The sequence below is a fragment of the Lethenteron reissneri genome, chromosome 46, assembly GCF_015708825.2.
Source record: "Lethenteron reissneri isolate LAM-NWPU_2019-01 chromosome 46, ASM1570882v1, whole genome shotgun sequence".
Taxonomy (NCBI): Eukaryota; Metazoa; Chordata; class Hyperoartia; order Petromyzontiformes; family Petromyzontidae; genus Lethenteron; species Lethenteron reissneri.
The window spans coordinates 5,603,862-5,620,474 of NC_083824.1; the positions used below are offsets into that span (position 1 = coordinate 5,603,862).

A 16,613-nucleotide genomic window follows, 5' to 3' on the forward strand; every position below is an offset into this window, starting at 1 on the left:
CGCACGTAAACTATGAACTAAAACTACTCGACTGTTTATTTTTATTTTACCACCACTCTCATCAGCGTAGAGGGTAATATTTCCTAGTCTTCCACAGTGGCCAGAAGTCTTTGAAGAGGTGGAAGCACCCACGCTTTACCCCCACCTTACACGACCGTGCAAACAACTAACTAAACTATTTTTTATTTTACCAGGTAAGGCCCACTGAGCCACAGAGCTTTTTTTCAGACGTGACCTGACCGCAAATGATAGCTCAACAGAGTGGCTTATCATGTGGAAACTTAAACACGTGATGTTGATAATTATAAACGTGGAGGGAAAAACCGCCACGGCGAGAGAGAGACACCGCAGCAGCAGCAGGCGTCAGGGTCGTGATTGAACCCACGACCTCCTGTAGACCAGGCGAGGTCGTTAACATCTCCTAGCCACCGCGGCGCTGGAGAGGGGCGACCACCTTACCACTGAGTTGATGCAGACGGAGTGAGCCGTGCAGCCGCCGTCCTTCCCGTCTTCACACTCGTTAATGTCGCTGCACACCTGCAGCAGCGGGTAACAAAGCATTGTCCAACATTGAGACCTCGGAAAAATTTGGGCGCCGTTTGCATCTGGAAGCGCATTTCTCAAGCTGCGCGCCCAGGTGGTCTTTAATTCATTATAATCAAAGCTGCCCTATTACGTCCACAGATATTAGGTCAAAAGGAGCAGCCTGTAAGGGCCTCCACCAAGTGGGGGGGGGGGGAACTCTTGAGGGCCCAACTAGAGGGTACATTGGCCTACTCTTCCACGCTAGCCAGACGTCTTCATGTATGTCTGTCTGTGTGTTGAACTTCTTTCGCACCGTGCGTAGCTAACCGTGCGAATCGGAGGCGCGGGGGGCAGGACAAAAACTAAATACGCGAAACGAAAAGAGGTGGGAGTACGGTTACCCACACTTGACCCCACCACACGTGACCTTCTGGTTGTTGACTGCTGTACCTGTTTATGTTGCTGGGTAGGCAAGGGTGGGGTTGGGGGGATTTGAGAAACCTGCTCTTCCATTGTTTCATCTGCCACGCTTGGGAGATCAGACTGGCGACTTCTGGATTGCAAGTCCGGTGTGCTAAACCATTACGCCTCACCAACAGGTGTACATGTGGCTTTGCGTGTATATATATATAAAATGAAATTAAAAGCTCATTAAAGGCATTCGTTTCATGTTGTGTACCGGCGTGTTTCGTGTTAGTAAGGCACGTGTTTCACGTTGCGTATGAGTGTGTTTCCTCGCCGTGACGTGGCGCTGACGTTCCCTGCTCGCATTCCACGTTTCTCCTGCACGGTGTCTACGACGCAGCCTGCGCACCGGGGACCCCGAAAAGCTCGCAGGCCACACCCCGGGCCGGGGTCGACAACCGCGGTGGTGCCGCCCCGCTCACCTGCTTCCTGGCGGTGGCCTGCTGCAGGCCGATGCCCTGCACGAGTTCGCCCGTGAAGCCGGGCGGGCACGGCTCGCACATGAAGCCGGGCGCCGAGTTGAGGCATCGGGAGCCTCGGAAGCACGGGTTCGACACCTTGCACTGGTCATCGCACACAGCGGGTCGACACGGACGACGGATGTCATCGCCTCAGTACACACAAAGTGCTCGCCACAAACGAACCTTTCTGAGGACCACAAACCATCATCACGTGACCTCTGGTCATCCTCGCAGCGGCGGCTTTTGGCTCGCCATCGAACAAAGACGGTCACCGCATTGCGCGCTTTCAGATGCGCTTCTGCGGCCGTCTGGAATGCTCTTCCTCCGATTAGCACAGTTGATTACGTACAGTGCGAAATAAGTTCAACATACATACATACATGGATCATCATCAGCCATGGCCAATAAACCTCTGGATCATGTGCCCCCCAAAGCAACCACCACCTCTCACGATAAAAAATTACACGGTACATTTCGTATTCGCGCCATTCTTGAAGCGCAATTCTATCACGGAGGAAGGCCCTACGTTGCACACTATCTGCAGTAGTTTCGCAGTCGGGGGCTATGTTGCTATGTGCAATCCCATAGGCCTCACACATTATCTTGCATTCTTTCCGTTCCACAGTTACTCGTGTCCAAGTAGCGGCCTCTGAACTCTGTGATCTCCTCCCGCTGCTGCCATCGTTCGGAAGACGCAGGATGTCGTGTCACGCAATTTTCGTGCGTAACAAATCCTTCCATTTTGCGTGGGGCCACGGGACCTACGCATTTCCCCGATGACTTTTAGTGACGGTGGAAAAGACCATAACCTGTGGGCCCTAAAAGGTGGAGCCTCTGCAGCGTACAGGTTCACTGTGATGCAAGTGAATAAGGACTGTGGACATGCGATGTTATTCCATAAATGTTTGTAGCGATTTGCTTACCTTTCCTACACTTTGCATCGTTTATAACTTTCTGACGTGCGCTTACTGAAAAATAGCTTCAAAGCTCATCGAATTCCTCCAGTGTGAATAAAAGATTCTGATTCCGATCGGTTGCCACGCTTCTCTTCCCTTCTCTCGGTCTCCACCCCATCGCCGATGTCGTCTCCCTCCTCTCGCCCATCGTCTCCGGCCGCCCTCTCCGCGCGATTGCCTCGTTCCTCTATTCCTCTTCTCGCGCCACGTGTAGCTGGCCATGCGCTGCGCGAACACTCCCCGACGGCGGTGCGCGTAAATCGCGGCCCGGAACCCAGGCTCGATGCGACGACCTCCTGCGGAGGTCCGCTTCATCCGGCGAGTGCAGACCCACCGGGCCCTCCTCCTCCTGCGGTGGGCCCCCAGGCACGAGCCCCGCCTCACCTCGTCGATGTCGTCGCAGTGCGTCCCGTTGCCGATGAAGCCGTCGGGGCACTGGCCGCACTCGAACCCCTCGGCCGTCTCCTTGCACTCGACGCCCACGGAGCACGGGTTGGGGTCGCAGCCCGGCTTCTTGGGGGGCAGCACGCGGGGGCCGTCGTCAAAGCCTGGGGGGGGGGGGGGGTGGTGGGGGGATGGGGAAGTCGTCCGGAGCGGTGTGACGCCGCGTGGCCCAAACGCAGGCCGCCCTTTTAACGCTTTCCAAGAGAGGGGCTATAATGCAACGTAAGCTGTTGTGTTACAGGGCTATTGTGCCATAGCCCTGTCTGCCCTGTCCGTCTGATAAGTTGGCATTGAGTTGCGTCCCTTTTCAAATGCAATGTGTATGGAACACGTGCCGTGCTTGTGAGCATGTTTGGTTTTTAAAATGTGCACGTTTTTCTCAGCCGATCAAGGAAGAAATACTTCGCAATGTATTTTTCCCAAATGTTATCGCAATCGCGTTTGTTAGTACCGTATCACGAGACGTAGTATCCATTCGGATCTCCCGATTGTGGCACGACAACTCGCGATCGAGACGATCCAGCACCGGCAGTGATGCCACGCGTGCCCCAAGTTTAGTTCACCACTTTTCGTGTGTGTTTTGTTATTGACGCTCTCCAATTGGGGGTTGAACACATTGACGCATCGGCTCTGTCCACCTGCCCCGCAAGCGGGAGGAGGCTGGTTCCTGCCCTAGTGACGTGGAAATTTCCACCGCTGGCTCAAGGGCCACCAACTGGGATGAGCGCCGCCTTGGAGCTCGGTTGAGCGGGGGGAGCCTCTGTGGCTTTGTCTTTAGCTAATCTCGCCACGTGACAAGGGGGAAATGTTCATACAGACACGCTCGTACCACAGGCTTGGCACTCCAGAACCGCGTTTCGGAGCATCGATGTTTCTTTCACCTGAAAAAGAGAAGCGTACAAAGTCACGAATATAAGATGATATGCCTGGGTCAACATCATCATCGTCGTCAGCCATTATCATTCCAAGCTGTCATCATCTCTCCCAGTTCTATAACACAACGGTTCATAGTGCACTGCGCTAACCGCAGCGCCATTATTCCAGAAACAAATACAAAGATCCCTTGGATAGTCTTTAACAGATTGTTGGGTCAGGTGTGGTTAGCGAACACCTAAGAAGGCAGGGCTCAGCAGCACACGAGGGGGTGAGTGGCCAACGCCATGCCCAGCAGCTTTTGTCTCCACAATGTTGATGTTTATAAACTGCACCAGCGTCTCATTTGAGGATGAGTCGACATTGGGGGAGGTTTAGGATCGGTTCGAACCTTCACCCTTGTTATTGGTCGTGAGCGGGAATCGAACCCGGGTCGCCGGTTTCGTTGTGCAGCGCAATAACTATATTGCCGTCCCCCATAACTGCTGTCCATATACACACACATACAAGACAGACACGTGTGTGTGTGTGTGTGTATGGAAAGTACTCGAGTTTCTCTAGTACTGATGTTTGTCACGTGATAATAACAAGTAAAATAACGCAAAAAACTAATTTGTATGCAAGAAACGAACAGCTCAAATCATGTGGCTATGTACTCCAGGCTGTGTGACTGGGACATCGCGCGAGCATTCAGCAGTGCCTTTATAACCCCCAGTGTTAGAAAAGGACACGGATATAATCTTGTCTGACCAGTAATGGCCTACGGTGCCATACAACCTGGCCCCTAAATAAAGAAGAAGTAATAAAGTCAGAAGTTCGTCAAAGAGCATTAGAAAGGAGGATTTTTAACACCGATACAAAATAATACTTTCAGAATGGAAGCCAGGGAGAACAGATGCGATTTCACAAAGTGTAACAAGATTGCTTGACAGAGCTGGGCAAGGCATCTCGCTCGAACGTCAGATGACATTTGGGCGAGATTAACAAGCAGAATGGATGTCGATGGAGGGAAGAGAAAGAGAGGAAGACAATGAGCCGGCGAGACGAGGTTGTTTGGTGTTGGCGTCCTTCCCCGCACCTCCAAAGAGCACGGTCGGCTACATGCTGTGCGAAAGAAATTCAACAGACGCGCGTACATGCGGTACACGATTTTGGAGGAGCGCATTGGATGGAGGTGGCAAGAGACCGTGAAGAGTGGAAGAGATTGGGGAGGGGTGGGGGGATGAGGCCTTTCCTCGGCGGTGGTGCGTTCACGGCTAAAGAGAGGCTACGGATAAACAGGTGGATAAATGATGCGCGCGCGTGGTGCTTACCTGCTGCCGGATGTCATCCCTGAGCTCTCTCAAGACGTCGGTGAACAGAGTCATCTGCTGCAACATCAGCCGGGACACGTCTCCTGCAAGGGCGGAGGGGGCAGGTTGGCGCAAAGTCACCTGGCTGGCACTCGACTAGGCCTCGGCAAGGTAAGGTAATTTTCTTGCTGTGGATTTCACACCTGATGATGATTGCTTGTGTTGCAAGTCGAAACGTCGTGAGAATTTTTATTGTTTTATATTTATATTATTTTATTATTTACCTTCTACGTGACTTTTTTACCGAAAGAACCAAGAATATGAATCCCTGCAGTCACGAAAGCTTTAAATCAAAATTTAAGGGAAGATAATTTACCCTTTTTACCGGGTAAAAGGATAAAGGTAAAGTGTAAAGGTGTCGACATGCCAAGGGGTAAGGTAAAGGGTAGGGTAAAGGTAGCTCGGAAGAATTACCCGGTAGGGTAAAGATAGCGCGAAGTGTTACCCGGTAAATACGGTGCCTTGTTTACCGCTAAAAGCTCCGTGGCACAATCTGTGGCCTCCATTTAATAAGTAATATTTAAAATAAACTTTTTTTAAACACGCTTTTATTAAATGTACTAGTAATGGCAGAACTCCTTATCTCCAGGAAGTGGCCCCGATGCTTGCCATAACAAAAGGGACCGTGGCCAATTACAGCCAACGTTAGTTGAGCGTGGACGTATGATTAAAACAATTTAACCAAGATATCTTCTTGAATAAATATATTTATATAGCAACAGTAGGCACAGGGTTGAACATTTAATCTGCGGCACAGGGCACGCTCCCATCGAATGAGGTCACAGACTAAATAATGAACATATCAGTAAGGTCATCTGTCCAGCGGCTGGACAAAGTGTCACGTGAAACTAGCGGAAGTGACCGCGGCGGTGCTAACGTGGGGCAGCAGCAGCAACTGTTGAAAGTTGCAGTTGAAGGCCTACGAAACAGAAGTGCCTAGGGCCTACAAGAACCGTAAATCCGGCCCTGCTTGTTCACCTCCAGCTTTCATCGGTGTTGTGTGTGGCTGCGTTGTGACGGACGGCACTACCACGGGCACTCAAGAGAGATGATCGACCAAGGGAGTGCCCTGAAGCCAGATCGTGGTGGTTGGTGATGATGAGGCTGTAGTAAATAATGAACGATGATAGCAGGTTGCAAAAAGAGTGCCCCTTACCCATGGCTCCAGTGTCTCCATTCACTGTAAAAGATCAAACAGAAAACGGTTAACTCAGGCTCTGTCATTTCACAGCACGTGCTCGATTGTTAGTGCTTTTCACCTGGTTGCGAACAGTGTCTTTTATTGTCACGCGGTGTGTGTCGATGTAGTCCTAGCCACCACGTCGTGTGCCGTGCCAGCCTTCATAGGGTGCCCGTTAACAGCACTTGCCTCCAAAAGTCTGTTAAGGTTATACGGGGGATCTTTGTCTTTACGCGTGCGTGTATGACCAGATGTGTGCTTCTTACTTTAAGGAGCGTCTCATTGTTTTACACGTGGTACACCTGAGTGTGTGTGCTTCATGCGTGCATAGCTTGCGGTGGCGTAGCGTGGTTTGGTATGGGCCCTGGTGCAAGGAACGAAATTAGGGCCCCCTATGCAATGTTCCCCCTCTCATCATAGCTCGGTGCCTGGGGCCCCCTCTGGCCGCTGCGGTCCTGGTGAAATTGCCACAGCCTGGACACCCGATAGCTATGCCATAATTGATCAATATAATCAGCAAGAGTATTGGCTGTGAAATCGTTCACTGCGTAGGCTTTCGCCGTTTCGCCCTCGTCGCTCCGATGTGCATTCAGTCGGTACCGCGTGTTGTTTGGCACGTTCCTGAACGTTTTGTTTCTTTAAGAAGCTCGCAGAAGGTTGGAGCATAAATGTCGGACTTCATGCCGGAACAGCACGCGGTACAACCGGGCAACACATTGGTGTGGTCGTTCGTTTGAGACGACATCATCATCGTCGTCGTCATACGCCCGTGTACACGCGTGCGACGGCGGCGTGTGGGGTCATTGCGGGCTCCTTACCGATGTTGCGTGCCGAGTCATCGTCCTGGAACTCGCACTCCTGCATGAGCCCCACTTTGGCGAGGGATCCTCCCATAATCCAGCGCAGGTCGTTCAGCGAGCCCTGCTAATAGATGAGCAGCCACAACCTTGAGACGGATCGCCCAACAAGAGACAGCAAACTTTTGTACGGACGGCGGCCTTGCTCAAATTTAACGACTGTACGGAGATTTCACGTTTTTTTTTTATCCGGTTGCCAAGTTGGCTCGGGCATCACTGCCTCGTTGAGCTGGCAATTTGACCATTATGCGACGACCGCTACTGTGCACGGCAGGGTTGGTGGAAGAGTGCCACAGCCCTACTGTGGTCACTCGAAGCGTTGTCAGTGGTAGGTCTGTGGTACCCACTTCCGTGGGCCCTTCTCTAAAACGAAGGGTGGCGCTGCTCTTTGAGAGATGCGAATGCAGACTGCGTCTCGTGATATTATACGAACGGTACTATTGTGATAGAAAAATTGGGGAAAATACATTTACTAATTTTTCCCTTCATTGGCTAAGAAAAACGTGAATATTTTAGCGAAACCAAACATGCTCACATACACAACAGATGCTCCATATACATTGCATTTTAAAAAGGTACGCAACTTAATTCCAAGTTATTATTGAGATATATGTTCAAAATACAAAGCTCATATACATGTAAGCGAAATTATGTTACGAATATTACGCATTCTTTTGGTAATGGCATTTGTTCTGACAAATTCCTGTGTTGCTTTTGATTACATTTGCAATTTTGTTGCGGTCATTTTCTGGAATTAAATATATTTTTTGTAACATACTTTTTTTTGCATCTGCGCTCCACGTTTTCCCTGCAAAAGAGACTTGACTTAGAGGGTTCTCGACATCATCAATAATCATGACCTATCCACTGTTGGATGAAGGCCTCACCAAGCCATCACCATCTATCACGGTCCATCTTCCAGATATGCTCCCTCCTAAAGGGATGATGACTGGTGGTGGTTGAGCGGTGACAGCCAGTTATCAACCCTTTTAACCCTTTCCCGTTCCAAGAGGTCTGCAAGTTGCAGGCTGGGTTGTCCTGTTCACCTCTGAATCTCGGAACGTACAAGCGGTTAGCGTTAATTTAATTTAGAGAGATATAGCACCGCTGTTTTTAAAGACATTGTACTCACCGTAGACAACTGTAGGGACACGACCACGCTCTATGATAGCTGGCACCAAACCGGTGCCACACGCCCTCCCACATTTCCTTGTAGGAGCCTCGGTACGTCTTCCGACCCGATAAAGTCATTTTATTTTTTCTTTCAATTCCGTTCCGATGACGTACGTGTACGAACGTGTAGACGTGTACATGTACCTACGTGTACACGTGTACATGTACCTACGTGTACACGTGTACATGTACCTACGTGTACACGGACATCATCGGAACAGAATCGGAAGAAAAACCGATGACGCACGAGTACGTCATCGGAATGGGAAAGGGTTAACATAATGTCCTGTCCAAGCCTACTCACTTAGCAGATAATATGATGTCTCTAACTTATGCTCTCTCATCCCACGTGTTTCTCAACCTACATCTCAGTGTAATTAAAAGCATGCACCTCTGCACGCTTCCTTTAACCTTTTTCTGATTTTATTATATTTCCATTATCGATGTCCGCGTGTGTGATATCACAGCAGGCAATAATACCACACTGATTGTTTGTTCTCCTTCAGGCACATTGCTATGTTGCTTTTCATGATCAAGTTCAGTTTTACAAAGTGTTCTCGACCGCATCCCTATCTCATCGTTTAGATCCCAGATCACTTTCTAAAACTGCTCCTGGTTGACAATTTGCGGCACACTGTAGTTCTTAGAGTGTGGTCTACGACGTTCCTCCGGGCGATCCGTGGGGGTGTGATGCAAATGCAGGTTGATTCAGAAATAATGACAATGTTTATAGATTTTGTGTCTAACATTCATTTATATTTTACTCATGCTACTTCATAAAAAAGTTACGTAAACTTGCCCGATTGGACTACCCTAACCCTATGATCTAAATGCCCCTGATAAAATAACACGGCTGCGTTAAAAAATAACTAAACATGTTTTTGGCTTCCGGTAATGAATAATGTTGTATTGCTGCCATTCAGAGATAAGTGGCTGCGTTTTGTCACCAGCAGTGGGTACCCGATCGCGACCTCTGGGATGAAGCCATGTTGCAGGCGCGGGTGGGTTAATTCTAGGAACTTGAATTGTGAGAAGAGACAAGACGTTGGGAAATGAGTGACAAACGGTTACTCACCAGTGACTCACGGCCTACCCGTACCCGTACCCGGCCGCACCAGGGTCGCAAACGGGTACCCGGGTATCGGGTAGGGTACGGGTATCGGGTACCCGATTGCGACCTCTGTCCTGCACCGCTGTTACCAACAACAGCAGCAGCAGAACAAGCCCAGAGGCCTTTCTCTACAGCCACGATTGAATTCTTCGTCTTCCTTAACCAGCGGACACATACCGTGTCAACCCACACAGTTTACTCCGTATTCTTGTACAGGGAAATTGAGTTTTCAGGTCCATATGGCGTACAGCCGTTTCAATACGGGCAAATTATTTTTAGTTTTTGTTTGTGTTTCTCCCTTGTGATGGGACTTTGTAGGATGAACGTTGAGACTTATAAGGAGCACGGGGAGACCAATAAGGTCTCAATTATCCTGCAACAAGGTAGGGCACTGATAAGGGGTTGACAGCTATGACAGGAGCTGCTTAAATACCGCTCATTCAGCCTGCCGGGCATGATAGCGCCACATCACAGACCTCGCCAGCCCGGATATTCTATTCTGGCATATGGCAGGACCTAAATGCCAATGTAGAGGTCTGTTTGCCACAACAGGGCTTTGGGAGAGAGTTCGTGTCCTTTTGCTATGCCTCCTCCATTGCAGGAGCGCACACTGCTTTGGTTGACTATATGGTCCGTAGTTTTCGTTGTAGCTTGTCTTTAATGTGGTTCTATGTATCTCCTTGGGCCTCCACGTATCTATACGAGTCTCTTTGCATCTCTGTGGGTGTAGTGTGTTGTTCAGAGTTTGGCTTGCACGTCCACAATAGCACTATACTGTGGCTTGCTTTAATTTTCCATTCACAAATGGACAGGTGTGCATCGGCCTGGACATCGAACCCTCCCTCCTCGCGAGGGCCACCCATGGTGGTTGTGGAAGTGGTGTGGCCAGGTCGGGTGGCTAAGCAGGGGCGGACGCTGTGCCCTGGCGAGCCTTCCATCAGGCTTCCAGACGCTCGGCGTTTAAGTACGGACACAACGCTCGAGTCGACCCCAACACTCTGGCTGCCCGTGCCGTCGTCACTCAAATCTCTCTACCCCCACCCCACCCACCCATTCACTGCGACGCTGCAACCCCCCGAGGTGACAACAGTCGCCTTTCCCATTCATCAGGACCTCGTGGTCGCTGGAAGTCACGCCAGGACCCTTTTGGACACTTGCCCAAAACCTTAAAACAATTTCGAGATCAACCCCCGACGAAGCTTGGAGAGCTGAATGGAGTAAAAAAAAAAACTCGCAAACACCGGCTCGTTGTGAAAGACCCAACGCAGGAGATCCCCCTTGGGTTTGATCTTCCACGAAGCTCGTGGTCCACCCTAAGCCGCATCATCCACTACACAGACCATGGAAGTAGATGCGGATACCTGATGATGCACAAATGGAAAATTGAAAAAAAACTCTCCAGTGGTAGTGGTGCCACTCCGGTCATCCAGAACAGACCGTGACGACGTGAAACGACGCAATGCCCAGATCCACAAATTCCGAAGGAGACATCAAAGCGACGACGATGATGATGATGATGACGACGGCGATGATGATGATGTCGATGATGCGCTACTCCGCTACTGCTCTTGACTCGGTTGTCATGCTGGCGTGACCGACCTCAATGTGAAATTGTAGTCGTTGCTCTGCGTCTACATCAGCAGCCGTACGACAACAATAAGATGGACACAGCTTCGGGTCTTTGACCGTCAACTCATTTATCGCCGTCCCACCTCTGCCTCTAAAGTGCTGAGGCGACATAAGCGACCGTACGACGACCACGTCCAGGTCGTGCACGAAGAGCTGAATGATCGCGAAGGATGTCGCTGTTGTTGTTATCGTTGTTATATGTCGTGTTTACAAAAAAACAATCGTACAATCCCCGACGCACGAGGCCCACCTACCTTCAGCCAGCTCGGGAGGGGGGGGGGGGCAGGCACATTGGGGCAAGGCACAGGCACGGTCTTCACGGTGGGCCTCGGATAAAGTGCTGTACACTTTGGTTTCCGCGCCACCCGTATAGCAACCCAAAAGGCCATCACGCAGCCACTAACATTGATGCTTCGTGAGCTTTACAGAACGTTCCCGACAATGGCCGATGCCGACGCCGACCGCTGCTGCGATGCGAAGGGGTGCGGCCCCTGGAGTGGGAGTCATCTGAGCACCAAAGGTCAACCAAAATGAAACGTGGACATCACCCAAAAAAGGGGGCTTCAGCCACCGTCCTCTGGCCCACCCAGCTCCACCTCACGCCACGAACAACCCGCGCCACCTCCCTTCCCGTCCCAAAACACCGACGCCGCCTCGCTCACCTGGGTGCGGAAGAGGGTCCGCTGGCCCGTGCGCATCTCGGCGCTGCCCGTCTCGAAGGTCAGGCCGGCCAGGGGCGGCGGCACCTCCTTGGCCGAGTCGACGAGGGCGCAGTCCACGTAGAGCTGCACATTGGCGGCGGCGCCCTGCAGGCCGCTCATCCGTAGCATCACCGAGTGCGTCTTGCCGTCGCTCAGCGCCGCGTTGTTCAGAGTCACCAGGTGCTGCCTCCGGTCCGCCTTGATGTAGCGCATGAGGACTGCCAGGGTGGGGCCCAAATGGACACGCGAACGGACAGACCGACGGAGGGACGGGAGCGTCAAGATCCGATACGAACCCCAAAGCGTGGGTCATATGATACGAATGTTGTAGTCGTATACAGCATAGCGCTGTAGTCTTCGAGGTGGGAGGAATGTTACTTTCGCCGATAAGACATCGTCAGTGTGAGGACCGCCACACAATGGGTTTGACAGCAGCACGATGACGACGATGATGATGTGTGTTGTCTTCTCTCTTTGTGTATTGTCGGGGGGCTGCACGTCAAGGGCCGCACTAAAGGCCACCAGAGTCGCCAGTGGCCCCAGAAGAACACTGCTGTATAGCATCATTCATGCAGATTGCATCTCACTCAAGGCTTTGCAATGTGTAATGCCCAGAGGCACCCCAGACAAGCGGGGAAGGCAGCCGGGTGGCGAGCCAGCGCCAACAGGAGGTTTTCATCTGGTTAATGAGTATTTATATGTGTCGGGCAAAAGCAGAGCACCCACAGAAAGCAGATGCGTGTGGGGAAAGGGGCAATACTACATCCCATTAAGATGGAACAGATAGAGATTACAGGAGAACCCTTATCCGTGGCCCTATTAGCAGCGACTCCTATTATCCGCGATAACTGTGGGCTCTGCAAAAACTCTTATCCACGGGTCTTATTTCTTCCAGTTATCTGATATTTTACCAACAATGCATAACTCTGATTTTTTTCCAGTGCGCCAGATGGACGATTCGCAGATAACAGGATCCGCGATTTTGAGTCCCCCCTCTCCCCCCCCCCCCCATATCACCGCGGATAAGACGGGTGGGTATGTACGTATGTATGTATGTAGGTGGGGAGCGGTAGTGTAGTGGTTAGCGCTGCGCTATGATCCTGGCGACCCGGGTTCGATTCCCGCTCACGGCCAACACCAGTGACGATTATCTGAACCGGTCCTGGGCCTTCCCTAGGTCGACTCAGCCTTAAATGAGTACCTGGTGCGGTGTGTAAATATCGCCACTAAGGAGACAAAGGCGGTCGGGCGTGGTGCTGGCCACCCACCCCCTCGTGTACCGTTCCGGCCTTCATAGGTGCTCGCTAACAGCACTTGCCCCTACAGTCTGTTAAGGCTATACGGGGGGTCTTTATCTTTATCTTATGTAGGTGTGGGGAAGGACAACAAACTAAAAACAGAATAAATCTTTCAGGTGCACTTCTGCGGCCGTCTGGAACGCTCTTCCATTTGATATTGGGAAGCCACTGGGAGCAATGCAACGTTTTAAATCATCTAAATTGGACGCCCATTACTCCAGAACTGCTTTCTTGTGTTCAGTTTGTTGTCCCCCCCCCCCGCACCTCCGATTAATTGATCGATTAATTTATTAATCGGAGGTGCGGGGCAAGGGGCCGTCCATAAATGACGTCACACGATTTTGGACGATTTTTGACCCCCCCCCCCTAATCACACGACGTCACAAAAAGTCAGACCGCCCCCTCAAATATGACGTCACAAAACTCTGCCCCCCCCCCAAAAAAATATATAAAACATGCTTCAAATCGCTTTAAACTATTGTCAATTTTGTGCGTATTTAATGTGGCACTGCACTCTGATGTTGTAGGAGAAAACATTTATAAAAAAAGCCCATTTAATTAAGTAGAACGTGTTGTCTATATTTATTTAAAGTTGCGCATTTTGATGTGACGTCACATTTCTCAAACCCCCTCCCCCCTTCGTCACACATCGTCACAAATGTCTGACCCCGCCTCCCCCCCAGGTGCGTGACGTCATTTATGGACGGCCCCCAAAGAATTACGTGGGTGGGTTGGCGGCAGGGGGGGGGGGTAGGAGGTTCTTTCTACCGCGTCCGTGACCGCGAACCGTGCGACGACCTCACCCTTGTTGCCCTTGCCCAGGAGGACGACCTCGAGCAGCTTGGCGTTGTCCTTGCCCGTGACGCTCACCAGCATGCCGTTGGTGGCCGTCCACAGCTTGAGGTTGGTGAGGAGGTAGACGTCGTCCTTCGCTCGCATCTCCCGCAGGAACGTGTCGGCCGCCACCTCGCCCGCCTTGCCGTCGGCCAGGGAGAACACGTCCAGCACTGCGACGTGGCAAAAACAAAACAAAAAACGTCACTCGTGATCCGACGGCGGAAATTTTGGGATTTTCTCTTCCGCGACGACTGTGGGCCGCGCGGAACCGCGCTCGAACGCGGCACGGCGGATGCGCGTGCACGTTCCATAGATGGAAGATCAAAGAATCGCCCGTCTGCGACTGTGGAGACGTCCAAACCATCGAGCACATCGCCGATGAATGCTCCATCCCTGCACATCCTGGCGGTGTCGCTGAACTCCACACCGCGTCAACCGCATCGTTGGACTGGATGAGGAACCTTTGCATTCATTTATGACGATCATTAAGAAAAAAATACCATACGAAATAAGGAGACTGCAATGGCCACGTGCGACACGCATGACGCGTGTACGTACGTAAGTAAGCTGAACTTCTTTTGCACCGTACATAAGCTAAACCGCGCTAATCGGAGGTGCGAGCGAGTCGGCGCCTTTCGCTCGCTCTCGTGGACAAGCGTGAGAGTCTTCATCGCAATGATTTCTTTCGACCGGAGGAGTCCAATGAGCTATGAAGCTATTTTGTCTTTCTCAAAGATGTCCAATTGGGACGGGTCAGCAAGTTGCAACAACAAATGGTACAACAACAACGATAGGAGTGCTAAATGGAGAAAAGGTAAGCAGGTGACGAAAAATAAATATAAATAAAGTATATGAATACAAATATCATAAGTACGTAAATTCCTGTCGATTTTGCAACACTAAAATGCAAGCTTGGGCAAGGCGGCAAAACATCAACAAAGACAGAGAACGACTCAGAGGCACGAGGAGGAACCACAGACAAAGCAGCAGCTACACGGTGAGCAATTGTCCAAGATCTGCGGTACTCTACATATTAAGGTGCTATCAGCCAATTACGTGTGGCAGGAAACCGGAGCGTGTGCGAGGGGGAAACACTCGATCCCACACGGATGGAACAGGTGGAGTCCATACGCTCGCTGTACTGCCCTCTCCCGGCGAGCCAGGGTATGGCACCGCCTCCACACCCACGGGAAGGGAGTTGCAGGAAATGTTGCAGCCCTGACATTTCTCGATGACGGCACCGCTCCTTGAAGAGGCCTCCACTCGAGGGAGCTCTGGAGAGGCCCTCTCCAGCGGGTGATTTGGCCGCCTCGCTCGCTTACCAGACGTCGTGGAGGAGGTGGGAGTACCCACAGCTTTACCCCGCCACACTCGTCGTCCCATCTCCATATATATACAAGGCAAAGTGGTGATTATGTGTGACTGTTCAAAATGTTTAGCGTACTTCCCGACATGCAACAAACTTGAAATTTGTCATGTGGGTACTTTCCAAACTGTACATCATGCAAAAATTATTAAAATACATTTTTGTGTTTTTTTTTTTGGCGGGGGGGAGCTCAATAATGCAGATATTTTTTGCAAGGCAAATGAGCTGTGACGTCACATCTGTCACGTGACCCGCGCACATGGAAGCGTAACGCATTGTAGTGTCGTGGTTAGCGCGACGCGCTACGAACCCGGCGACCCGAGTTCGATTCCCGCTCACGGCAACTACCGGAGACGATTATTTCAACCGGTCCTGGGCCTCTCCTAGGTCGACTCAGCCTCAAACGAGTAATTGGTGTGGTGTGTGAACATCGGCACTGGGGAGACAAAGGCGGCCGGGCGTGGTGAATCCAAGTCCCATGCGAAGCCGGGTAGTAAAGCTAGTTTTATATAAACTTCTGGGTGGACCGAGGCAGGAGGAGTTGAAAGAAATTTGCATCGTCGTTTAAAATGCCCGCGCCGGGAGATTGGATTGCAAGTCTCAGTGTGCCATCCACGTCACCACAGCGCCGTCCAAATCTAAACTTAATTAAACATACGCACACACACAAAAAACCGTCTATTTCTAATGTAACTATGGCAACGGATGTCTGCATGAGAAAATCAACACAACAAACTCAAAAGGGCCCAATTCAGGCAACGGTGAATATTGCTTTGGCAAAACGAATCCGCCGTCTACATTGCCAATATTCAGTGTCCGATTGCCTCGGCGACGCGTCTCTGTTGATTTTGCCGTGGTGGCAATCACATCCACTGGTGGCCCCGAACCAACTGTGCAAATTCCACATTACTATGGCAGCGGTGCTGTACTGCAATCATCTCTGTCCTCGTTTAAACTGACGCTATTAAAGTCACAAAAGCTTAAGCGAGAATGTAATTTTACAACAATTGCTATGATTAAGCCATTTTTGTTGGTGTAATCTGTGAATGTGGAATGCTTTGAAGTCTGCCGGGTCGAGTTGCTTTGAATAAGTAATATTTAAAAACAAACTTTTTTAACACGTTTTTATGAAATGTACTATAGTCATGGCAGAACTCCACGACTCCAGGAAGTGGCCCCGAAGCTTGCCATAACGTAAGGGACCGTGGACAATTAGACCCAAGCCGAAACATAACATATAAAAAATTATGTTTAAAATATTTTTATTTTACTTTTAATGATAGAATGTAGTATTGTCATCAGTATGACATAAGTATACCAAGTTTGCAGTCGATACCACACTGGGAAGTGGGTTCAAATTGAGTTACAAGATTTGAGGATACAAC

The 16,613-nt window shown here is 50.7% G+C and overlaps 1 protein-coding gene across 5 annotated transcripts in view; it reads right to left on the bottom strand.

Annotated features, from left to right (window-relative positions):
- LOC133354296 (cartilage oligomeric matrix protein-like) overlaps positions 1–16,613 on the bottom strand; it is a 43,654-nt gene that overhangs the window by 24,462 nt on the left and 2,579 nt on the right. For 2 of the 5 annotated variants that reach the window (XM_061571045.1, XM_061571049.1), the window contains exons 2-11: positions 13,829–14,032; positions 11,689–11,945; positions 7,892–7,921; positions 7,075–7,180; positions 6,233–6,256; positions 5,038–5,120; positions 3,681–3,732; positions 2,792–2,955; positions 1,413–1,553; positions 460–537 (exon numbers count right to left, since the gene is read on the bottom strand). In XM_061571045.1, coding sequence (XP_061427029.1) covers positions 460–537; positions 1,413–1,553; positions 2,792–2,955; positions 3,681–3,732; positions 5,038–5,120; positions 6,233–6,256; positions 7,075–7,180; positions 7,892–7,921; positions 11,689–11,945; positions 13,829–14,032 — 1,139 coding nt within the window. The remainder of the gene's footprint in view (positions 1–459; positions 538–1,412; positions 1,554–2,791; positions 2,956–3,680; positions 3,733–5,037; positions 5,121–6,232; positions 6,257–7,074; positions 7,181–7,891; positions 7,922–11,688; positions 11,946–13,828; positions 14,033–16,613) is intronic. The other 3 variants (XM_061571046.1, XM_061571048.1, XM_061571047.1) reach the window with 3 other exon arrangements.